This window comes from Bombina bombina, chromosome 2 (genome assembly GCF_027579735.1).
Source record: "Bombina bombina isolate aBomBom1 chromosome 2, aBomBom1.pri, whole genome shotgun sequence".
In the NCBI taxonomy this organism is placed as follows: domain Eukaryota; kingdom Metazoa; phylum Chordata; class Amphibia; order Anura; family Bombinatoridae; genus Bombina; species Bombina bombina.
This window is the reverse complement of record NC_069500.1, coordinates 16044690-16072370: the sequence shown is the minus strand read 5'-3', so window position 1 is coordinate 16072370 and position 27681 is coordinate 16044690. Positions and strand designations below refer to the sequence as shown.

General features: G+C 38.8%; 1 protein-coding gene across 1 annotated transcript in view; it reads left to right on the top strand.

Moving 5' to 3' along the window:
• Window positions 1-2984: 2984 nt before the first annotated feature.
• Window positions 2985-27681, top strand: part of LOC128646843 (sushi domain-containing protein 1) — a 377381-nt gene continuing 352684 nt past the window's right edge. Inside the window, exons 1-3 of the mRNA XM_053699643.1 lie at window positions 2985-3063; window positions 3160-3345; window positions 20401-20586. Coding sequence (XP_053555618.1) covers window positions 2985-3063; window positions 3160-3345; window positions 20401-20586 — 451 coding nt within the window. The remainder of the gene's footprint in view (window positions 3064-3159; window positions 3346-20400; window positions 20587-27681) is intronic.

Genomic DNA, 27681 nt, shown 5'->3' with positions numbered 1-27681 from the left:
ATTGTAGTCTAAGGGTATTTTGGGTCTTCTCTGCTTTTTGTAATACGATTACGCAGTTTAAATGTATAAATTCTGTGTTCAGATGTCTGCACTTTGTTTTTAACCTTTCTGTTTGTATGATGTTTATGAAGCGGTTAATACTGAGGCTTCCATCGTATAAATTGACCAGGTTTCTACAGAGACCTTAGTCTATGAGTAAGCGCCTGTAGGAGGCGTGTCAACTTTTTTTATACTTTTTTTTTTTAGTTAAGAATTTGGGAGTAGGGTCTGCCGTATATTTCACCTTACATACTAATTAATACCTGGGATAAACCTAAGGCTCTCCTACGTAGTAATTAATACCTGGGATAAACCTAAGGCTCTCCTACATACTAATTAATACCTGGGATAAACTTAAAGCTCTCCTACATACTAATTAATACATGGGATAAACCTAAAGCTCTCCTACGTACTAATTAATACCTGGGATAAACCTAAAGCTCTCCTACATACTAATTAATACCTGGGATAAACCTAAAGCTCTCCTATGTACTAATTAATACCTGGGATAAACCTAAGGCTCTCCTATGTACTAATTAATACCTGGGATAAACCTAAGGCTTTCCTATGTTCTAATTAATACCTGGGATAAACCTAAAGCTCTCCTACATACTAATTAATACCTGGGATAAACCTAAGGCTCTCCTATGTACTAATTAATACCATGGATAAACCTAAGGCTCTCCTATGTACTAATTAATACCTGGGATAAACCTAAAGCTCTCCTATGTACTAATTAATACCTGGGATAAACCTAAAGCTTTCCTACATACTAATTAATACCTGGGATAAAACTAAGGCTCTCCTACATACTAATTAATACCTGAGATAAACCTAAGGCTTTCCTATGTACTAATTAATACCTGGGATAAACCTAAGGCTCTCCTATGTACTAATTAATACATGGGATAAACCTAAGGCTTTCCTATGTACTAATTAATACCTGGGATAAACCTAAAGCTCTTCTACATATATTATTGTAGTCTAAGGGTATTTTGGGTCTTCTCTGCTTTTTGTAATACGATTACGCAGTTTAAATGTATAAATTCTGTGTTCAGATGTCTGCACTTTGTTTTTAACCTTTCTGTTTGTATGATGTTTATGAAGCGGTTAATACTGAGGCTTCCATCGTATAAATTGACCAGGTTTCTACAGAGACCTTAGTCTATGAGTAAGCGCCTGTAGGAGGCGTGTCAACTTTTTTTATACTTTTTTTTTTTAGTTAAGAATTTGGGAGTAGGGTCTGCCGTATATTTCACCTTACATACTAATTAATACCTGGGATAAACCTAAGGCTCTCCTACGTAGTAATTAATACCTGGGATAAACCTAAGGCTCTCCTACATACTAATTAATACCTGGGATAAACTTAAAGCTCTCCTACATACTAATTAATACATGGGATAAACCTAAAGCTCTCCTACGTACTAATTAATACCTGGGATAAACCTAAAGCTCTCCTACATACTAATTAATACCTGGGATAAATCTAAAGCTCTCCTATGTACTAATTAATACCTGGGATAAACCTAAGGCTCTCCTATGTACTAATTAATACCTGGGATAAACCTAAGGCTTTCCTATGTTCTAATTAATACCTGGGATAAACCTAAAGCTCTCCTACATACTAATTAATACCTGGGATAAACCTAAGGCTCTCCTATGTACTAATTAATACCATGGATAAACCTAAGGCTCTCCTATGTACTAATTAATACCTGGGATAAACCTAAAGCTCTCCTATGTACTAATTAATACCTGGGATAAACCTAAAGCTTTCCTACATACTAATTAATACCTGGGATAAAACTAAGGCTCTCCTACATACTAATTAATACCTGAGATAAACCTAAGGCTTTCCTATGTACTAATTAATACCTGGGATAAACCTAAGGCTCTCCTATGTACTAATTAATACATGGGATAAACCTAAGGCTTTCCTATGTACTAATTAATACCTGGGATAAACCTAAAGCTCTTCTACATACTAATTAATACCTGGGATAAACCTAAAGCTCTCCTACATACTAATTAATACCTGAGATAAACCTAAGGCTCTCCTATGTACTAATTAATACCTGGGATAAACCTAAGGCTCTCCTACATACTAATTAATACCTGGGATAAACCTAAGGCTCTCCTATGTACTAATTAATACCTGGGATAAACCTAAGGCTCTCCTATGTACTAATTAATACCTGGGATAAACCTAAACCTCTCCTATGTACTAATTAATACCTGGGATAAACCTAAAGCTCTCCTACATACTAATTAATACCTGGGATAAACCTAAGGCTCTCCTACATACTAATTAATACCTGAGATAAACCTAAGGCTTTCCTATGTACTAATTAATACCTGGGATAAACCTAAAGCTCTCCTATGTACTAATTAATACCTGGGATAAACCTAAGGCTCTCCTATGTACTAATTAATACCTGGGATAAACCTAAAGCTCTCCTACATACTAATTAATACCTGGGATAAACCTAAGGCTCTCCTACATACTAATTAATACCTGAGATAAACCTAAGGCTTTCCTATGTACTAATTAATACCTGGGATAAACCTAAAGCTCTCCTACGTACTAATTAATACCTGGGATAAACCTAAGGCTCTCCTACGTACTAATTAATGCTTGGGATAAGCATAATATTATGCTACCTGCTAATTAATGCCTGGGATTAGCATAAGGATATCCTACATACTAATTAAGGTTGCACTTTTAGGATATTTTGGGCAGTCTTGTTAGGCCTATGGTTCTTATCTGCCATCAAAATCTTAAGTTTCTATCACCTAGATTACGAGTTGTGCGTTCGTTTTAACGCTAAAAAAATTGTAATTTCAGCATTAAAACAGCTTCGCAGCAATTACAAGTCTTGACGCTATAACTGTACCGCAAGCCTTTTAGCCTGTAACGCAATGTTAGTCCTGCACACGTAAAAATGTCATTCACTGAGATCCCTGAGTATGATAGGAGGAACACGTCATGTAATGTAAACAGTGTGACCGGCTTTAGTCATAGTGCAGGAGCTGTGTCAGCATAAACTAGAGCACTGCTAGAGCGTAATCATGGTGTTATGTGTAATATTAATATGTTTTATTCTGCTTATCTCACAGAGAAATGTAAAAAACTACACAGCTGGGATAACAAGATTGTGCTGAATATAGATAAACCATATTATGAAGCAGATGAAGAGGTTACAGTCACATGCACATCAGGATACATTCCGTCCCGCACAGTAATAAGATGTATTAATAACAAGCAGAGGAATTACTGGGATCACACTGATATCACCTGCATAGGTCAGTATCACACAGCTTATATATAACTGTAGTGTGCAGGATATCAGTCATATGCAAAAAAAGCAGCAAGATATCAATATAAAATATAAAGGAACAAATTATTGATTTGTTATTGCTGATATTTCTGTCTTTACACAAGAGAATGTTGAAAGTAATATATACATGAGTAAATCTATTAAAAAGATAGATAATTATTGTATTGTATTAGAAAACATAACAGTGAAATCTCATGAATTGATACAAATAAAGAGCTATTAAGCTTAGTGACAGCTCACAGGGATAGAGCCATTATCTGCACTATTTATGGCGAGGAGCTGGTTTAATGCAGCACTGTTACATAGGTGATTACCAGTGCTACAAGGGCTGGTATGTTTGTTTTTTTCCTCACTTTTCACTCTCCATTTAAGTCTATGGGGGAAAACATTAATACAGTGTTGATATTCTAAGTTCCACTTTTTGCACGTGTCGGGTAATTGCTCATGCGCAAACATTTTACTTTCAAATCATAATGTGTGCAAAAAGTTTACTTGTAGCTAAGTTAACGTAAGAAATGCATTACTAATTTCCTATTTAGAGCAAACTATGGGCTAGATTACAAGAAGTTGGTTACTTTTTTTCTGCTTGCGCACTAAGGCCTAGATTTAGAGTTCGGCAGTAGCCGTGAAAACCAGCGTTAGAGGCTCCTAACGCTGGTTTTGGCCGCCCGCTGGTATTTGGAGTCAGTGATTAAAGGGTCTAACGCTCACTTTTTAGCCGCGACTTTTCCATACCGCAGATCCCCTTACGTCAATTGCGTATCCTATCTTTTCAATGGGATCTTTCTAACGCCGGTATTTAGAGTCGTTTCTGAAGTGAGCGTTAGAGCTCTAACGACAAAACTCCAGCCGCCGGAAAATAGCAGGAGTTAAGAGCTTTCTGGGCTAACGCCGGTTCATAAAGCTCTTAACTACTGTACCCTAAAGTACACTAACACCCATAAACTACCTATGTACCCCTAAACCGAGGTCCCCCCACATCGCCGCCACTCGATTAAAATTTTTTAACCCCTAATCTTCCGACCGCCACCTACGTTATACTTATGTACCCCTAATCTGCTGCCCCTAACACCGCCGACCCCTGTATTACATTTATTAACCCCTAACCTGCCCCCCACAACGTCGCCGCCAGCTACTTACAATAATTAACCCCTAATCTTCCGACCGCAAAGCGCCGCCACCTACATTATCCTTATGTACCCCTAATCTGCTGCCCCTAACACCGCCGACCCCTATATTATATTTATTAACCCCTAATCTGCCCCCCTCAACGTCGCCGACACCTGCCTACACTTATTAACCCCTAATCTGCCGAGCGGACCTGAGCGCTACTATAATAAATGTATTAACCCCTAATCCGCCTCACTAACCCTATCATAAATAGTATTAACCCCTAATCTGCCCTCCCTAACATCGTCGACACCTAACTTCAATTATTAACCCTTAATCTGACGACCGGAGCTCACCGCTACTATAATAAATGGATTAACCCCTAAAGCTAAGTCTAACCCTAACACTAACACCCCCCTAAGTTAAATATAATTTAAATCTAACGAAATAAATTAACTCTTATTAAATAAATTATTCCTATTTAAAGCTAAATACTTACCTGTAAAATACATCCTAATATAGCTACAATATAAATTATAATTATATTATAGCTATTTTAGGATTAATATTTATTTTACAGGCAACTTTGTAATTATTTTAACCAGGTACAATAGCTATTAAATAGTTAAGAACTATTTAATAGTTACCTAGTTAAAATAATAACAAATTTACCTGTAAAATAAATCCTAACCTAAGATATAATTAAACCTAACACTACCCTATCAATAAATAAATTAAATAAACTACCTACAATTACCTACAATTAACCTAACACTACACTATCAATAAAATAATTAAACACAATTCCTACAAATAAATACAATTAAATAAACTTGCTAAAGTACAAAAAATAAAAAAGAACTAAGTTACAAAAAATAAAAAAATATTTACAAAAATAAGAAAAATATTACAACAATTTTAAACTAATTACACCTACTCTAAGCCCCCTAATAAAATAACAAAGCCCCCCAAAATAAAAAATTCCCTACCCTATTCTAAATTAAAAAAGTTCAAAGCTCTTTTACCTTACCAGCCCTGAACAGGGCCCTTTGCGGGGCATGCCCCAAGAATTTCAGCTCTTTTGCCTGTAAAAAAAAACATACAATACCCCCCCCCAACATTATAACCCACCACTCACATACCCCTAATCTAACCCAAACCCCCCTTAAATAAACCTAACACTAAGCCCCTGAAGATCTTCCTACCTTGTCTTCACCATCCAGGTTCACCGATCCGTCCTGAAGAATTCCTCCGATGTCCTGATCCAAGCCCAAGCGGTGGGCTGAAGAGGTCCATGATCCGGTCAAAGTCTTCATCCAAGCGGGGCAGAAGAGAATCTTCCATCCGATTGAAGTCTTCATCCAGGCGGCATTTTCTATGGTCTTCCATCCGTAGCGAAGCGGCAGGATCCTGAAGACCTCCAGCGCGGAACATCCATCCGGCCCGACGACTGAACGACGAATGACTGTTCCTTTAAGGGACGTCATCCAAGATGGCGTCCCTCGAATTCCGATTGGCTGATAGGATTCTATCAGCCAATCGGAATTAAGGTAGGAATATTCTGATTGGCTGATGGAATCAGCCAATCAGAATCAAGTTCAATCCGATTGGCTGATCCAATCAGCCTATCAGATTGAGCTCGCATTCTATTGGCTGATCGGAACAGCCAATAGAATGCGAGCTCAATCTGATAGGCTGATTGGATCAGCCAATAGGATTGAACTTGATTCTGATTGGCTGATTCCATCAGCCAATCAGAATATTCCTACCTTAATTCCGTTTGGCTGATAGAATCCTATCAGCCAATCGGAATTCGAGGGACGCCATCTTGGATGACGTCCCTTAAAGGAACAGTCATTCGTCGTTCAGTCGTCGGGCCGGATGGATGTTCCGCGCTGGAGGTCTTCAGGATCCTGCCGCTTCGCTACGGATGGAAGACCATAGAAGATGCCGCCTGGATGAAGACTTCAATCGGATGGAAGATCCTCTTCTGCCCCGCTTGGATGAAGACTTTGACCGGATCATGGACCTCTTCAGCCCCCCGCTTGGGCTTGGATCAGGACATCGGAGGAGCTCTTCAGGACGGATCGGTGAACCTGGATGGTGAAGACATGGTAGGAAGATCTTCAGGGGCTTAGTGTTAGGTTTATTTAAGGGGGGTTTGGGTTAGATTAGGGGTATGTGGGTGGTGGGTTGTAATGTTGGGGGGGGGTATTGTATGTTTTTTTTTACAGGCAAAAGAGCTGAAATTCTTGGGGCATGCCCCGCAAAGGGCCCTGTTCAGGGCTGGTAAGGTAAAAGAGCTTTTAAATTTTTTAATTTAGAATAGGGTAGGGAATTTTTTATTTTGGGGGGCTTTGTTATTTTATTAGGGGGCTTAGAGTAGGTGTAATTAGTTTAAAATTGTTGTAATATTTTTCTTATGTTTGTAAATATTTTTTTATTTTTTGTAACTTAGTTCTTTTTTATTTTTTGTACTTTAGCTAGTTTATTTAATTGTATTTATTTGTAGGAATTGTGTTTAATTATTTTATTGATAGTGTAGTGTTAGGTTAATTGTAGGTAATTGTAGGTAGTTTATTTAATTAATTTATTGATAGGGTAGTGTTAGGTTTAATTATATCTTAGGTTAGGATTTATTTTACAGATAAATTTGTTATTATTTTAACTAGGTAACTATTAAATAGTTCTTAACTATTTAATAGCTATTGTACCTGGTTAAAATAATTACAAAGTTGCCTGTAAAATAAATATTAATCCTAAAATAGCTATAATATAATTATAATTTATATTGTAGCTATATTAGGATGTATTTTACAGGTAAGTATTTAGCTTTAAATAGGAATAATTTATTTAATAAGAGTTAATTAATTTCGTTAGATTTAAATTATATTTAACTTAGGGGGGTGTTAGTGTTAGGGTTAGACTTAGCTTTAGGGGTTAATCCATTTATTATAGTAGCGGTGAGCTCCGGTCGTCAGATTAGGGGTTAATAATTGAAGTTAGGTGTTGACGATGTTAGGGAGGGCAGATTAGGGGTTAATACTATTTATGATAGGGTTAGTGAGGCGGATTAGGGGTTAATACATTTATTATAGTAGCGCTCAGGTCCGCTCGGCAGATTAGGGGTTAATAAGTGTAGGCAGGTGTCGGCGACGTTGAGGGGGGCAGATTAGGGGTTAATAAATATAATCTAGGGGTCGGCGGTGTTAGGGGCAGCAGATTAGGGGTACATAGGGATAACGTAGGTTGCGGCGGTTTACGGAGCGGCAGATTAGGGGTTAAAAAAAATATGCAGGGGTCAGCGATAGCGGGAGCGGCAGATTAGGGGTTAATAAGTGTAAGGATAGGGGTGTTTAGACTCGGGGTACATGTTAGAGTGTTAGGTGCAGACGTAGGAAGTGTTTCCCCATAGGAAACAATGGGGCTGCGTTAGGAGCTGAACGCGGCTTTTTTGCAGGTGTTAGGTTTTTTTTCAGCTCAAACAGCCCCATTGTTTCCTATGGGGATATCGTGCACGAGCACGTTTTTGAGGCTGGCCGCGTCCGTAAGCAACTCTGGTATCGAGAGTTGCATTTGCGGTAAAAATGCTCTACGCTCCTTTTTTGGAGCCTAACGCAGCATTTGTTTGAACTCTCGATACCAGAGTTAAATTTATGGTGCGGCCAGAAAAAAGCCCGCGGAGCGTTAACAGCCCTTCTACCGCCAAACTCCAAATCTAGGCCTTACTTTGCTCAAAGTAAACTTTTAACCCTGGCAGGTTTTAGCACATTTTACATTATAAGTTAAAAGTAAAACGCTAGCGTGCAAGAGAAAGATCGGGTGAGCTAACTTCAGGACTTCAGTTATTCTAATCATGTTATCTTCTTCTCCCCATAGACTTCAATGTAGGACACTGTTTAAGAATAAAAACTAACACTTATTGCGTTGGCGCTAACCTTACACTGCCTTAAACCTAGAGCAATATATATATATAGAAATATCTATTTAAAAATACAATGAACATTTTCTTCTATGTAAAATATTTATATTCAAAACACATTTAAACATTTTAAAAAGTGCGTAAACAGCATATGTGTATCTATGTATATACGTATTTACACATATAAACGCATACATACACCTGTATATACATAATACACATATACTGAATACACATTTTTTCAGCCCTATTATATATATTTATATAAAGAGAAAAAAAAGAAAAAGGCTGCAGTACTCTAAATAGCTTTTTTTTGAGAATTTATTCCAAGCAGACATATATATATATTTCAAAAGAGCACTCTCACCTTAGGGACAACTGCCAGGGTGCAAACAGTTAAAGGGACAGTCTACACCAGAATTGTTATTGTTTAAAAAGATAGATAATCCCTTTATTAGTGATGTCGCAAACATAAAAATTTGGGTTCGCGAACGGCGAACGCGAACTTCCACAAATGTTCGCGAACGGGCGAACTGGGCGAACCACTATAGACTTCAATAGGCAGGCGAATTTTAAAACCCAAAGGGACTCTTTCTGGCCACAGTAGTGATGGAAAAGTTGTTTCAAGGGGACTAACACCTGGACTGTGGCATGCCGGAGGGGGATCCATGGCAAAACTCCCATGGAAAATTACATAGTTGATGCAGAGTCTGGTTTTAATTCATAAAGGGCATAAATTACCTAACATTCCTAAATTGTTTGGAATAACGTGCTTTAAAACATCAGGTATGATGTTGTATTGATCAGGTAGTGTAAGGGTTGCGCTCGCTTCACAGTGACAGACCAAACTCCCCGTTTAACGCACCGCAAACAACAGTCCATTTGCACAACTGCAAACTCCCCATTTGCACAAGGTTGGATACCAAGCTAGCCATGTCCCGTTCCTTGTCCTCACTGATGTCATTGAAGGTCTCTTCCTCCACCCAGCCACGTACAACACCAAGGGTCCCCGAAAGGTGACAACAAGCCCCCTGGGACGCCTGCTGTGTTTGGTCTTCCACCTCCTCAAAGCCATCTTCCTCCTCTGACTCCTCTTCTTCAGACTCCTCTCTCTGCATTGCCTCTCTCTGCTTTATTATAAGGTGTGTTAAGTAGTACTATTCCTATCAGTTTAATCCCTGTTACGTCCCCTATCAAGGGGACGTGTATATGGCATCGATTTTAGGAACCGGAAGATGGAAAAGGATGCTTGGTCGGTCCTCCTACTTCAAATTTGGGGCACTGTGTATGCAATCTAATGTGCCACCAGATAGGAGTGGTGTGTTAAGTAGTTCTATTCTTATCAGTTTAATTCCTGTTACGTCTCCTATCAGGGGACGTGTATATGGCATCGATTTTAGGAACCGGGAGATGGAAAAAGATGTTTGGTCGGTCCTCCTACTTCAAATTTGAGGCACTGCGCGTGCAATCTAATGTGCCACCAGATAGGAGTGGTGTCTTAAGTAGTAATATTCTTATCAGTTTAATCCCTGTTACGTCCCCTATCAGGGGTGTGTATATGGCATCGATTTCAGGAACCGGGAGATGAAAAAAGATGCTTGGTCGGTCCTCCTACTTCAAATTTGGGGCACTGCGCGTGCAATCTAATGTGCCACCAGATAGGAGTGGTGTGTTAAGTAGTTCTATTCTTATCAGTTTAATCCCTGTTACGTCCCCTATCAGGGGACGTGTATATGGCATCGATTTTAGGAACCGGGAGATGGAAAAAGATGCTTGGTCGGACCTCCTACTTCAAATTTGGGGCACTGCGCGTGCAATATAATGTGCCACCAGATAGGAGTGGTGTGTTAAGTAGTACTATTCCCATCAGTTTAATCCCTGTTATGTGCCTTTTTTTTGGTTTGGTTTTTGAAGCCACAGTGCAGCACCAGAGGCCAGAAAAATTAGGCATGTAGACATGCCTGAAAAATTAAGTATTGTTGCAGCCGCTGCTGTAGCAGCGGCCAGAAAAATTGATGTTTGTTTCCCAGGCAGAAAGTGCCCTAAAACATTACGGCTTGAACCCTAGTTGGTGGCAGATAAGTCACCCAAGTCATCCGGCATTCAGAGATAAAATACAGCAGCGTGTGGACCATTTTTAGCCCAAGGCAGCTCATCTCATTAGGCCTTTTTTTGTCGAATGTATCGCCCACTGTCAGTCCCTTCGGGATCCATCCCTCATTCATCTTAATAAAGGTGAGGTAATCTAGACTTTTTTGACCTAGGCGACTTCTCTTCTCAGTGACAATACCTCCTGCTGCACTGAAGGTCTTTTCTGACAGGACACTTGAAGCGGGGCAGGCCAGAAGTTCTATCGCAAATTGGGATAGCTCAGGCCACAGGTCAAGCCTGCACACCCAGTAGTCAAGGGTTCATCGCTCCTCAGAGTGTAGATATCTGCATTTAAGGTGAGGTAGTCTGCTACCTGTCGGTCGAGTCGTTCTCTGAGGGTGGATCCCGAAGGGCTGTGGCGATGCGTAGGACTTAAAAAGCTCCGCATGTCCTCCATCAATAACACGTCTGTAAAGCATCCTTTCTTTGCCGGCGTGGTCATGGGAGGAGAAGGATTACTTTCACCTCTTCCCCTGTTAGATTACCGTTATGCTGAGACATCACCCTTATACGATGTGTAAAGCATACTTTTTAATTTATTTTGGAACTGCTGCATCCTTTCCAACTTGCGGTTATTCGGTAACATTTCAGGAACTTTATGCTTATACCGGGGGTCTAGTAGCGTGGACACCCAGTACAGGTCGTTCTCCTTCAGCCTTTTTATACGAGGGTCCCTCAACAGCACCCTGGGATGCCTGTTGTGGTTGGTCTTCCTCCTCAAAGCCACATTCCTCTCTGACTCCTCTTCCTCACAATCCTCTTCCAGCATTGCTGCAGGTCCACAACTCTTCCTCTTCACGCACATCTACAGCCTGATCCAGCACTCTTCGCAGGGCACGCTCCAGGAAGAAAACAAATGGTATGATGTCGCTGATGGTGCCTTCGGTGTGACTGACTAGGTTTGTCACCTCCTCAAAAGGACGCATGAGCCTACAGGTATTGCGCATGAGCGTCCAGTAACATGGCAAAAAAATTCCCAGCTCCGCAGAGGCTGTCCTAGCACCCCGGTCATACAAATAGTCATTAACGGCTTTTTCTTGTTGGAGCAGGCAGTCGAACATTAGGAGTGTTGAATTCCAACGTGTCGGGCTGTCGCAAATCAAGCGCCTCACTGGCATGTTGTTTCGCCGCTGGATATCTGAAAAGTGCGCCATGGCCGTGTAGGAATGCCTGAAATGGCCACACACCTTCCTGGCCTGCTTCAGGGCATCCTGTAAGCCTGGGTACTTATGCACAAAGCGTTGTACGATCAGATTACACACATGTGCCATGCACGGCACATGTGTCAACTTGCCCAAATTCAATGCCGCCAACAAATTTCTTCTGTTGTCACAAACCACTTTGACGATCTCCAGTTGGTGCGGAGTCAGCCACTGATCCACCTGTGCGTTCAGGGCGGACAGGAGTGCTGGTCCGGTGTGACTCTCTGCTTTCAGGCAAGTCAACCCCAAGACTGTGTGACACTGCCGTATCCGGGATGTGGAATAGTACCTGGGGAGCTGGGGGGGTGCCGTTGATGTGGAGCAAGACGCAGCAGCACAAGAGGACTCAGCCGAGGAGGTTATGGAAGAGGATGGAGTAGGAGAAGTAGAGGAGGTGGCAGCAGGCCTGCCTGCAAGTCGTGGCGGTGTCACCAACTCCTCTGCAGTGCCACGCATTCCATGCTTGGCAGCCATCAGCAGGTTTACCCAATGCGCAGTGTAGGTGATATACCTGCCCTGATGATGCTTTGCAGACCAGGTATCAGTGGTCAGATGGACCCTTGCCCCAACACTGTGTGCTAGACATGCCATTACTTCCTTTTGCACAATCGAGTACAGGTTGGGGATTGCCTTTTGTGCAAAGAAATTTCAGCCGGGTACCTTCCACTGTGGTGTCCCAATAGCTACAAATTTTTTGAACTCCTCAGACTCCACCAGCTTGTATGGTAAAAACTGGCGGGCTAAGAGTTCAGACAAGCCAGATCTCAGATGCCGGGCAAGGGGTAACTTTGTGACATTGGCTTCTTACGCTCAAACATGTCCTTGACAGACACCTGACTGTGGGCAGATGAGCAGGAACTGCTCAAGGCGAGAGACGGGGCGGCGGATGGTTGAGAAGGGGCAAGGAGGACAGCAGTGGTTGACGTGGCTGAAGATGCTGGACCAGGAGGAGGATGGCGGCTTTGAGTTTGTGTGCTGCTTGTACTCATGTGTTGATCCCATAGGCGTTTGTGATGTGCGATCATGTGCCTTCGCAAAGCAGTTGTACCTAGGTGGGTGTTGGACTTCCCACGACTCAGTTTCTTTTGGCAAAGGTTGCAAATGGCATCGCTGTTGTCAGAGGCAGACACACAAAAAAATGCCATACTGCTGAGCTCTGCAATGACGGCATTCTGGTATCTGACAACTCAGCAAAGGAAGCAGCAGCGGGTACAACATCATCATCATCACACCGTACGTCCATGTGTGTAATGCCTGACTGAGACATATCCCTGTTATCTACATCCTCTGGCAATAATGGTTGCGCATCACTATCACTCATTTCTTCCAACTGATGTGTAAATAACTCCTCTGACAGATCAAGTGAAGCGGGTGTAGTGCTAGTGTTGGTGATGGCTGCAGGCGGGCGAGTGGTAACTTGAGAGGTGCCCGAAGCTAAGCTGGAGGAGGATGGTGTGTCAAGGTTTCCGAGCGGAAGCTGTAGAAGATTGGGTGTCCTGTGTTAGCCAGTCAACTATGTCCTCAGAACTTCAAACCCACAAAATGAACAGTGGCACTACTTAGGCTTTTCCTCTAATAGTAATTCCAATAAAGAAGTATGAGTTTATAAATTTTACAATAGCTGGAAGAAATGGTGCTTGTGCACAAATATAAATATAAACACAAAGGAAGAATATAACCTTTATTAATTATAAAGTTAAAAAACCTACAAATTTGGTTTTTTAACTTTATAATTAATAAAGGTTATATTTTAATATCCTGTTGGGGTATTCCGTTCCTTAGTTAAGGCCTAGAGTGCTGCAAGTGCATGCTTTGGGAAGTCTGATACCCTTTATATCATTCTTCCTTTGTGTTTATATGTCCTCAGAACTGTTCGAGTTCGGGGTACGTGGCCTCTGAACACTGGGCATTATTCTAGGGCCAAAGGGAATCACAGCACCATGACCACGACGGCCCCTGTGGGGTGGCCTGCCTCTGCCTGTCATTTTTCGATTAGTGGTACTATGCGTGCAAGCTACTGTGACAACAGATATGAGTGGCACTGTGCACTGACAGAAGTTGGCAGAGTAGACGCTGTAGGCCTGACACACACACTTGCAGACAACTAACTGCTATACAATCTATTACAGTCAAAATTGTATTTTTTTTTTTTTTAAATGTACACTACTGTTACACCAGATATGAGTTGCACTGGTGTGACACTGTGCCCTGGCAGGCAGGCACTGAAACGCACACGTGTGAAGGAAACTGACTGCTATTATTTCACAGTCAAAAAAGTTTTTGTTTTTTTTAAATCTACACTACTGTTACACCAGATATGAGTTGCACTGGGGTGACACTGTGCCCTGGCAGGCAGGCACTGAAACGCACACGTGTGAAGGAAACTGACTGCTATTATTTCACAGTCAAAAAAGTGTTTTTTTTAAATCTACACTACTGTTACACCAGATATGAGTTGCACTGGGGTGACACTGTGCCCTGGCAGGCACTGAAAAGCACACGTGTGAAGGAAACTGACTGCTATTATTTCACAGTCAAAAAAGTGTTGTTTTTTTTAAATGTACACTACTGTTACACCAGATATGAGTTGCACTGGGGTGACACTGTGCCCTGGCAGGCCCTGAAACGCACACGTGTGAAGGAAACTGACTGCTATTATTTCACAGTCAAAAAAGTGTTGTTTTTTTTAAATGTATACTACTGTTACACCAGATATGAGTGGTGGCACTGGGCAAGTGGGCAGACACACACGCTGGCAGGCAGGCAACTGCAATTAAATTACACAGGAAAAAAAAAAAAGCAGACTGATGTTCTAGCCCTAAAAAGGGCTTTTTGGGGTGCTGTCCTTACAGCAGAGATCAGATGAGTCCTTCAGGACTGTAGTGGACACTGAATACACTAGCCTAGCTATCGATTTCCCTATTAAATCAGCAGCAGCTACACTGTCCCTCCTCTCACTAAGACTGCAGCTTCCGAATGAATCTAAAAAGGATGCTGTCCAGGAGGTGGGAGGGTCTGGGAGGGAGGGTCTGCTGCTGATTGGCTGGAATGTGTCTGCTGACTGTGAGGTACAGGGTCAAAGTTTACTCAATGATGACGAATAGGGGGCGGACCGAACATCGCATATGTTCGCCCGTCGCGGCAAACGCGAACATGCTAAGTTTGCCGGGAACTATTCGCCGGCGAACTATTCGCGACATCACTATTTATTACCCATTCCCCAGTTTTGCATAACCAAAACAGTTAAGTTAATATATGTTTTACCTCTGTGATTACGTTGTATCTAAGAATCTGCAGACTGACCCCTTATCTCAGTGCTTTTGACAGATATGCAGTTTAGCCAATCAGTGCAGACTCCTAAATAACTCCACGGGAGTGAGCACAATATTATCTATATGACACATAGTAACTAGTACTGTCTAACTGTGAAAAAAATTCAAAATGCTCTGAGCTAAGGGTCGGTTTTCAACAGTTTAAAAATCAGTTTTAACCTACCTAGGTTTAGCTTTTCAAAAATACCACCAAGGGAACAAAGCAAATAAAATAATAAAAGTCAATTGGAATGCCCTATCTGAATCATGAAAGTTTCATTTTAACTAGACTGTCACTTTAAATATAACAAGTGGAAGAAGGCACTCTCTGGTCTTTTTAAGTGTACTTTATTTGAAAAAGAGTGACGTTTCGGGGGGGGGGGGGCTCCCCTTCCTCAGACAAGCAAACACAAAACACAGGAGTCTATTTAAACAATATAGGCCCCTCCCAGTGGAGTGAAAATGCGCCAAAATCCGTAGTCATGTCAATGGTCCAAAACAAATAGTGTCAATCAAAACAATCTTAATATCAAAGCATATATCGATATATATATATATATATTAGTGTGAGTCAAGGAGTGTTACCAGCGCTCAATTGGAACAAAGTATAACTTGAAATATAATGCAATACTGGTGAATTCGTATGTATGTAAATATACATATATGTATATATGGCCCAGTATGTAATAGGATCAATAAATGTGAAATCCTATATTTTGGGTGTGAGTATTATGCATCTTGAACTAATGATTCAGTGTACCCCTAACACTGATAGAAATGTAGTAAACAAGAGTCTTGATCAAAAGTAATTCAGCGTTACTAATACCCCTGTACAAAAGGCTGGTTAATACTCAATGAGGGCTAAAACATGAGCAAATATAGACATATAAGTATTTGAGTCTTAATCAAGACAAGTTCATATGGCAAGTCCTGGTTGTTGATAAATGTAACAATAGTGATGAGAGTATCAAAATATATATACAAAATATTTTTTGCACAATAGATGTCTCCTTACCGGAGTTTACCTCAATCGTATGAGGTAATGTGTAAGCATCAAGTAAATCTCTGTTCCCTCTTCAGTGGTGTATTCTCATCAAGGGTGGGTTTATGGTGTTAAAGATATCCGTTGTTCCGTGCAATCTTGTGCATGGTACTGGTCTGTTCTGAAACTTCCAGGACTTTTGATGTTACTGCCTTGGTGTCTTCCCCAGAGTATGGCACTTCTATCGTGTCCTCGGCACCCCAGAAACTCAGAGGAGTATGGCAAAGAAAGAAAAAGAATACATAGCGTAATATTGTTTACACATAAATTTATTTGAAACAAGATAAGAGATGCACTCACATGTTATTACCTCAATCCGTTATGAGGTAAGAAAATAGCATATACAAATATTTATACACCCTGGGTGGGTGTGTGATTGGTGAATAGATTTGCAGGTAGAAAGGGAATTGCTGGTCTTCCCCAATGGAAGAGAACCTTTTCAAAAGGTATGTGAATCTGGATGCCGATATCAATATAATATATACAAAGAGTTCTTGCGGCACAATAAAAGAGCATAAAAAAAATATATGTAACAATATAAATACACTTCACATGTGTCAACGTGATATTTGTATATTGGCACAATGTCTTTCTTAGGAACTAAAAAAACCTTCTTTTATGTGAATAAAAAATCAGCTTGTTAAAAACAGGTCAAAGCTATCTTATATATATGCATGGTTTGATATTAAGATATTGATATACTGGTACCTCCAAATCCCATCTGCCCCATTTTCACTATGTACCAAAAATTCATAAAAGTGTAGAGTGTCACCAGGCAGGCCCATTGTGGCTGGTATAGGCTCATTATTTGAGCCATTAGCTGAGTGGTTAGATTGTATTCTTCAGCCATATGCTAAATCTCAGCTGTCCTACCTGAGGGACACCTCACATCTGTTGCTGACACTTGATCAGTCACTATGGATATTGTTTCTCTGCATACTTCAATTCCGCAACATCTAGGTATACAGGCGGTGGAATATTTTCTGAAAAAAGAATCTAAACTACCCCCTGAACAGATAGAATATGTTTGTGGAATATTGAATTTCTTATTGTCACATAACTATTTTATGTTCAATAATGAATTTTTTGTACAAATCTGTGGAACTGCCATGGGCGCAAAATTTGCGCCCAGTTTTGCAAATATTTTTGTATCCTGGAGGGAACAGTTATATGTGTACACCCCTCATAATCCATGGCAGAATAAGATATAATTATTTGTGAGGTATATAGATGACCTGCTCCTCATTGTTAAACATCCTGTGGAAGATACACAGTTTGGAGATTTCTTAGACTACTGTAATAATAACGAGTTGGGGCTTAGATTCACAGGAGTTTACAGTGGGGATCAGGTTAACTATTTAGATTTGAATCTGAGTACTGGTGATAGTGAGATTATCACTAAAACGTATCGCAAACCGACTGCGGGAAATACGATTCTGCATGCGACTTCCCAGCATCCAGATCATCTTATTACATCTATCTCTAAATCCCAATTCTTAAGGCTAAGAAGGAATACAAAGAGTGACACTGTATATAATCAACAATCATTAGAGCTTAGAAATAGATTGATAGAACGAGGTTATAAGTACAGCATGTTAGAACCCTGTAGAGAAAAAATCAAAAATTCAAAATTGGTGTTGGGAGAGAAATCATTGCAAAATACAAAGACACATAGAAGTCATATAAACTATGAGGAATCTATAGTCTTTACTAAAGAATTCAGCCAACAGTATAATGAGGTAGTAAATATACTGAAAAAGCATATACATATTTTGTCAGCTGATGACATCTTACAACCCCATATAAAAAATTGCAGATTTGTCCCTAAAAAATCCAGGACTCTTGCACAAATGTCACCCAGTCGGGTTACAATAAAAGATCATAACAAACAAGGCACTTGGTTAAATAAAATGGGCAACTTTAAGTGTGGCAGTAGAATTTGTTATGCATGTACCAGCATATGTTTGGGAAAACAATTTACTAGTCAAGTAACAGGCAGGACTTTTTATATGGATTTTTATGCAAATTGTAGCTCTCAGTTTGTCATTTATTTATTGACATGTAACATTTGCCTCTGTCAATATGTTGGTAAAACAACAAGAATGGTCAGAACAAGGTTTAATGAAGATGTGAGAGATGTCAAAAATTACAACAAAGATTCTACTATAGCAAATCATTTTAATAATTTCCATTTCACACATATTGCTAAGTTGACACTACAAATGATTGATGTAGCCAGACTCCCCTCTAGGGGAGGGGACAAAGTCAAAATTCTGGATAAAAAAGACCTATATTGGATCCTCAAATTACAAACTTTAAGTCCATCTGGTATGAACAGAGAATGTGACATCAATTATTTTATTGATAATTAATTGACTTTTGAGTATTTTGTTGTTAATGTTTAAGAAAGGAAAGTACACACATTGACTTATTACTTGTAGTGTCATCTGCATCTGTTTTTGAAATTAACATGGATGTTTGTTTGCTGGAGTGCTCATGTGTTTATATTATTTCTGTTACATGCTGGAACTGAAATTTATTGATGTAAAACATTATCATTTTTTAACATTTGTTAACATAGGTAAACACATGGTGGCATATGTATCAAGCTCCGAAAGGAGCTTGATGTCCCGTGTTTCTGGCAAGTCATCAGACTCGCCAGAAACAGCAGTTATGAAGCAGCGGTCACAAAGACCGCTGCTCCATAACCTGTCTGCCTGCTCTGAGCAGGCGGACACACATCGCCGGAAATCAACCCGATCGAGTACGATCGGGTTGATTGACACCCCCCTGCTGGCGGCCGATTGGCCGCGAGTCTGCAGGGGGCGGCGTTGTACCAGCAGCTCTTATGAGCTGCTGGTGCAATGCTGAATACGACGAGCGTATTGCTCGCCGTATTCAGTGAGGTCTGGCGGTCAGTGAGGTCCACCTGAGGCTTCCATCGTATAAATTGACCAGGTTTCTACAGAGACCTTAGTCTATGAGTAAGCGCCTGTAGGAGGCGTGTCAACTTTTTTATACTTTGTTTTTTTAATTAAGAATTTGGGAGTAGTGCCTGCTGTATATTTTACCTTAATACTAATTAGTGCCTGGGATAAACATAATGCTATGCTGCATACTAATGAATACCTGGGATAGGCATAATGCTATCCTACATACTAATTTAATACCTGGGATAAACCTAAGGCTCTCCTATGTAATAATTAAACCTAAGGCTCTCCTATGTACTAATTAATACCTGGGATAAACCTAAAGCTCTCCTACATACTAATTAATACCTGGGATAAACCTAAAGCTCTCCTACGTACTAATTAATACCTGGGATAAACCTAAAGCTCTCCTACGTACTAATTAATACCTGGGATAAACCTAAAGCTCTCCTACGTACTAATTAATACCTGGGATAAACCTTAAGCTCTCCTACGTACTAATTAATACCTGGGAAAAAACTAAAGCTCTCCTACGTACTAATTAATACCTGGGATAAACCTAAAGCTCTCCTACGTACTAATTAATACCTGGGATAAACCTAAAGCTCTCCTACGTACTAATTAATACCTGGGATAAACATAAGGCTCTCCTAAGTACTAATTAATACCTGAGATAAACCTAAGGCTCTCCTATGTACTAATTAATACCTGGGATAAACCTAAAGCTCTCCTACGTACTAATTAATACCTGGGATAAACCTAAAGCTCTCCTACGTACTAATTAATACCTGGGATAAACATAAGGCTCTCCTACGTACTAATTAATACCTGGGATAAACATAAAGCTCTCCTATGTACTAATTAACACCTGGGATAAACCTAAGGCTCTCCTACGTACTAATTAATGCTTGGGATAAGCATAAGGATATCCTACATACTAATTAAGGTTGCATTTTTAGGATATTTTGGGCAGTCTTGTTAGGCCTATGGTTCTTATCTGCCATCAAAATCTTAAGTTTCTATCACCTAGATTACGAGTTGTGCGTTCATGTTTTAATGCTAAAAAAATGATAATTTCAGCGTTAAAACAGCTTCGCAGCAATTACAAGTCTTGACGGTATAACTGTACGGCAAGCCTTTTAGCCTGTAACGCAATGTCAGTCCCGCACATGTAAAAATGTAATTCACTGAGATCCCTGAGTATGATAGGAGGAACACGTCATGTAATGTAAACAGTGTGACCGGCTTTAGTCATAGTGCAGGAGCTGTGTCAGCATAAACTAGAGCGCTGCTAGAGTGTTATCATGGTGTTATGTGTAATATTAATATGTTTTATTCTGCTTATCTCACAGAGAAATGTAAAAAACTACAATGCTGGGATAACAAGATTGTGCTGAATAAAGATAAACAATATTATGAAGCAGATGAAGAGGTTACAGTCACGTGCACATCAGGATACATTCCGTCCCGCACAACAATAAGATGTATTAATAACAAGCAGAGGAATTACTGGGATCACACTGACATCACCTGCATAGGTCAGTATCACACAGCTTATATATAACTGTAGTGTGCAGGATATCAGTCATATGCAAAAAAAGCAGCAAGATATCAATATAAAATATAAAGGAACAAATTATTGATTTGTTATTGCTGATATTTCTGTCTTTACACAAGAGAATGTTGAAAGTAATATATACATGAGTAAATCTTTTAAAAAGATAGATAATTATTTTATTGTATTAGAAAACATAACAGTGAAATCTCATGAATTGATACAAATAAAGAGCTATTAAGCTTAGTGACAGCTCACAGCGATAGAGCCCTTATCTGCACTATTTATGGCGAGGAGCTGGTTTAATGCAGCACTGTTACATAGGTGATTACCAGTGCTACAAGGGCTGGTATGTTTGTTTTTTCCTCACTTTTCACTCTCCATTTAAGTCTATGGGGGAAAACATTAATACAGTGTTGATATTCTAAGTTCCACTTTTTGCACGTGTCGGGTAAATGCTCATGCGCAAACATTTTACTTTCAAATCATAATGCGTGCAAAAAGTTTACTTGTAACTAAGTTAACGTAAGAAATGCATTACTAATTTTCTATTTAGAGCAAACTATGGGCTAGATTACAAGAAGTTTGTTACTTTTTTTTCTGCTTGCGTACTATGGCCTAGATTTGGAGTTTGGCGTTAGCCGTGAAAACCAGCGTTAGAGGCCCCTAACGCTGGTTTCTTATGGACTCCGGTATTTCGAGTTCATTTACCGACACTCAAAAATCACCCAACGCTCAAATTTCTACCGACACCTCAGACCCAGTAGTAAACATATACCGACAAAATAAACATTCACAAATCACAAAACAAATATTACACAAAGTTCACTTACACTCATACAAACACTACACTATATTTATTTTTCAGATTTAATAATTTTTGAACAAAATACAAAGGATCAAAGTTGCGAGATCTCGGGTGTTAGAAAAAAAACTACACAAATACATTTTCCCATTGACTTACATTGACACACGGGAAAAGACCCTCATATACCTACATCTAACTAATAACATTATCACAAATATACACTCATCGATGCATACAAACAATATACACCGCATGACATACAAAAAATATTTATTTATTACAAAAAGAACACGATTTAGTTACTTTTTAACACAAGATCATGACGTCACTCACTTTACGAGGAAAACCAGTCTTAGAAAAAAAAAATGACCAATTTTTAGAGCCTCCATTGACTTCTATTGGGAAGACGTGCTCGTGCACGCGAAACCCACATTTCCCTAACGCACGCAAATAGCGTAGACAGAAAAACTCCAAATACCAGCGCTAGAAAAGACATGATTTCATGCGTTAGACCCAGCTATGATAAATAGATCAAGAAATGACTATTTCCCTATGGTGGATTTATGGATTTTACTGTTTGAATATTCACAACACCATTAAATTGTTTCAGACTTTTATATTACATCAACTACAAATCAACATCACTAGTAAAAAAACTTTTTTGAACAAAATATTACATTTAAACGGACACAAAAATAATGTCAACTTTTCAGGATTCACAAACACTACACAATGGGAAACAATTCTCATTTACCTTTATTATTGCATTTCAGTTATTCAACTCATATGCTTGCAGCAACAGCATATCTACATAGGCTTAACACATGATCACTCATGGATGCACATACATTACTTTTAACATTCACTCATACATGTGCATTCAAATGATGGGGGAAAAACACATTACATTCTCTCGAGGAATCACAAAACAGAACATATGGATTTTACTGTACTTTTAACATCATGATTCCATCACAAGAAACCATTAGGAATTACGTACAACAAGAACATCATTACACAAGATTACAGATGTCACTTTATGGGAAGGAACAACAATGCCAGACCGCTATATAGAAGTCAGTATGTGGGACACAATCACAATATATACGTACATGTACATAACACGCATCACCCATCACGCAACCACAAAGCACACATTTAGATTTTATTCAGCACACAATAACAATGTAGCACAATACAACAACACAATGAGGATTTCAGAACTACATAGGCAGGTTAATAATATGATGACGTCATTAGAAGATTCAACCATACACATCACAGATTCACGACTCTACCGCCCCTTTCGGAACTTTAACACTCAATACTACAATACAACATATATACGTAAAGAACAGTTTGGAACAGCATTATTAGGGAGATTTGAATGGGACAATTAATAAATATTGTCAGATCGCAAATCACTTATATATATAATACGACAGATGACAGCCGGAAGTTATTCAGCATTAGTGCCATTTGAAAGGGACGCATACAATATTGACAGCTCGGCAATCACTTATATACACAATACTACAGATGACAGCCGGAAGTTATTCAGTATTAGTGCCATTTGAATGGGACGCATACAATATTGACAGCTCGGCAATCACTTATATATACAATACTACAGATGGCAGACGGGAAGTTCGGAATTATTATTGTGATTTTAAAGGGACGCATACAATATTGACAGCTCAGCAATCACTTATATATACAATACTATGGCAGATGTTACTTTATCGTTTACAAACAATGTTGCAGCAACATTGATCGATCACATTTGATGCACATTATACACAACTATGCACTTTCATTCATGTTAGCCTGGATGTGTGCTTGTTACTATAAGATCGCGTTTAAGAAATATTGATTACGCATATGATCAAACATTACAAACATGCACTGTATGTGTGATATTTGACACTTTCACATTGAGATTCATTGTTTGAAAATAACATTTCAGCAAACAACAAAAAAACGCCCACTATGAAAGCATTCGCGCCGCTCACATACAAACAGGTGAATACAATCAGCAATCATTACAAACTCACTACCATTGGACTAATTGTACTATAAATCCCCCAAACAACATGGCCAAAGCATCACTTGTGATCCACATCAGATCAAGTGCATACCTTGTTACGCTGTTTTGAAAGATGGATGACGATGACATGGTAGACGCTGCTGGTGCTGCTATTGGCGAACTAGCTGTTGGTCGAATCAGGCAGCCTCGGCGGCTCAGACTGAGACGAAGGGGTCGTTTGGTTCGAGGTCCTCCTGTCTACAGGGTGAGACCCACCTTGGAAAACATGAGCGACTTTGAGGTTTATGATAAGTATCGGCTCGATCGCGAACAGCTCATTGGCCTTTACGATCTTCTTAAACCTCATTTGGAGCCACGTATAAGAATAAGGACTGCTGTTCCCGCCATGAGTAAGATGCTAAGCTGTCTATACGTCCTGGCCTCCGGGAGTTTTCAATCCGGAGAACTGTACATGCATGGCCTGGCTCAAGGTACATTCTCTGTGGTGTTTGATAACTTTCTGGATGCCATGGTACGTTTCAGTAAGCAATACATAGGATTCCCACAGAATGATGGTGATTGGAGGCGCCTGAAGCGGGAATTCTTTGATATTGCTGAATTGCCCAAAGTCTTGGGAGCCATAGATTGTACCCACATTGCGCTGCATGCTCCAATTGATGACTTGCCCTTCAGAAATCACAAACATTTTCATAGCCTCAACGTGCAGTATGTTTGTGACGCACGGATGAGGATTATGCATGTGTGTGCGAATTTTGGAGGGGCTAGTCATGATGCCCGCATCCTCTCTCTGTCGTCCCTGTGGAGACCGTTTGAGGAAATACAAATGCCCCCTGGTTATCTCGTTGGTGAGTATTTGTGCACAACATGGTTAATTAGTTTGACAATTGCCACTGTAGTTTTAAAATGTTAGCGTAATGTTCAGCTATAGGATGCAATTTAACCATTTTTTTTTTCCCCGCTAATGTCTACTTTTAGTTCAATGCAGATATGTAGCATGTCTTACCTTAAATGCTCAGATAGAGAATGTAATGTAACCATGTAGTTTGCATTTTACACAAGGTTTGGTTTAGGAGAAATACGCATATGTAGCATGTCTTAGCTGAAATGGGAAGATATTAGCTAATGCAATTTCACCATGTCATTGTCTCTTTCCGCTAATGTCTAGTTTTAGTTCAATGCAGATATGTAGCATGTCTTACCTTAAATGCTCAGATAGAGAATGCAATGTAACCATGTAGTTTGCATTTTACACAAGGTTTGGTTTAGGAGAAATATGCATATGTAGCATGTCTTAGATGAAATGGGAAGATATTAGCTAATGCAATTTAACCATGTCATTGTCTCTTTCCGCTAATGTCTAGTTTTAGTTTAATGCAGATATGTAGCATGTCTTACCTTAAATGCTCAGATAAAGAATGCAATGTAACCATGTAGTTTGTATTTTACACAAGGTTTGGTTTAGGAGAAATACGCATATGTAGCATGTCTTAGCTGAAATGGGAAGATATTAGCTAATGCAATTTAACCATGTCATTGTCTCTTTCTGCTAATGTCTTTTAGTTCAATGCAGATATGTAGCATGTCTTACCTTAAATGCTCAGATAGAGAATGCAATGTAACCATGTAGTTAGCATTTTACACAAGGTTTGGTTTAGGAGAAATATGCATATGTAGCATGTCTTAGCTGAAATGGGAAGGTATTAGCTAATGCAATTTAACCATGTCATTGTCTCTTTCCGCTAATGTCTTTTAGTTCAATGCAGATATGTAGCATGTCTTACCTTAAATGCTCAGATAGAGAATGCAATGTAACCATGTAGTTTGCATTTTACACAAGGCTTGATTTAGGAGAAATACGCATATGTAGCATGTCGTAGATGAAATGGGAAGATAGAGAATAATATTGAACTAGATTTTTTAATTAAAAAAAAAACATTTGTTACTGGATTATCGTGTACAAAACTTTTTATTGGACCCCAAATACTATTTTGAGGATTCTGTTAGAATTATGTTCTGTTCATAATTTATAGGTGATTCTGGGTACATGAGCCGGCCTTGGCTCATTTCCCCTTGCGTAGCCCGACTGATGTGTCTGAGGAGCGCTACAATAGGGCTCATAAGAGAACCAGGGCGGTGGTTGAACGGATGTTCGGGCTCCTGAAGATGAGGTTCAGGTGCCTGGACAGGTCGGGAGTAGCCCTCCAGTTCAACCCAAAGAAGGTGACTAAGATCGTTGTAGCCTGTAGCGTCCTGCATAATATTGCACAGCGTGCTGGGATGCTGCAGGCCGTCCCGGCGGACCGAAACCTCCTCAGAGATGAGGAGGATGATCCTGTTCTAGAGGGGCCATTTTTTAGATGGTATTTCACAGTCCTCTATTTTATGAACTGATGAATAAGACACCTATTGAAGATCAACTGTTTACCCCTGAATTGACTTTCAAAGACCATGCATTACCCAGGTTGGTGCATGCTAGTTAAGAATCACATGAAGAATGTTGATTATTGTTAGCTTACATACATTAGTCATACTTATTTCATCATTAGATATTTAGGGATCACAATCAGAAAAAGGAATACATATTATAGTTGATATAGAGGTATTTGAATGGACATGAAATATTACTTTTATGTTCAGCATACATATATATTATTGAAATGTGATATACATTATTATGTATAATTAGAAATTCAGATATTTAAATTTATTTTTTATTACACAATATAATGGTGTATGTTTATTATTTTTTTTTAAAAATTTTAATTAATAAATATCTTTAAAAAATGTTGAACAAAGTTAGAGCATAGACACAAGATGATTGTAAATGTATTTTATGAATATTTGACAACGTGTGTATTAACTTTGTTCAATTTTTGTTTTTTTATTTCAGATTGTCATCTGATGACTTCCAGGAATATATTTTTTTGTTTCAGAAACTATTAATTTTTTAAATGGTAATAATAAACATTTTAGTATTAAATACACTCTTTTGAACAGATTATAATAAATATCCATATAATCTGTCAATAAAAAACAATTTGACTCCCATGACTGGTAGTTGTCTATTTGACAAGCACATGCATAAGATCAAATAATGCATTAATTTTATAAAATCCACTGATTCCGAGAATATTAAATTAAACTATCTTTTTTAACATTAATTGGGGAGTGAGATCCATCGATGCTTTTCTTTGGAAATTCTTAGATGTTAAAATAATTTTGGATATGTAGTCAAAATTTGTCATAAATTATTTGTTTTCACTTTTAAGAAGGGGAAGTGGTTCAATTACATTAAAGTGACAGTGTTGTTGAATGTAAAATTAATTTTATAAGATCTTGTATCTTCCTTAGGTATCTCAAAACATTATTTTCTAAATGATTTTAATTTTTACTTTTATAAATGGTAGGTCATTTAACTTGATTTTTTTAACAAGCTAGTTATTGGATGCCAGGTTAATCGATGTAATTTTCAAGTGGAGTCATTTAACTATAGTTATTAATATTATGTAGTTTTTAAAATCTTACCTCTTGGGTTAGACATCACATATCTATATATAATTTTCATTCCCCTTTAGTTTATTTTGACAATGTTAAATCAACATTCCAAATGTTTTGGTCCTTAAAGGGACATTCACAAAGTATATTGTGTATTGATTTTTAAATAATTCATAAAAGAATTTAAACATATTTAGAAAGTACTATAGAATTACATTCAGTCTTTAAATATACTTTGAAAAAAATACATCAATGCACATATCTTAGTCAATTACATAAGGCATCTATGTGCAACCAACAATCAGCATCAAAATAGCCTATGTAGATATGTATTTAATCCAAGAATATATATTATTACAATCTAATGATTGAATACCAAAACATATTAAGTTGTTCAAATATTATAATCTTATCCAAAATGCATACATAACAGATAGATTAATGTCCCTCTAAGCTGAAGACTCCAAAATACCTCCTTTACAATATATATTTCAGTCAGCGTGTAAAACAATCCAGAAGTTAATCTAAATTTGCTTTACTCATATGTTATACTAATTTAGCAAAAGGAAGGTGCCTAGGTTTCTGATATTTTAAGCATTATTGTGAAATGTTTATTTAAAGGGACATGAACTCAAAATATACTTAAAGGGAGACAGTTAAAAAATTAATGATTTATACATTCTGAATGAGTATTCTATTTTAAGCAACTTTAAAAATTGTCTCATATT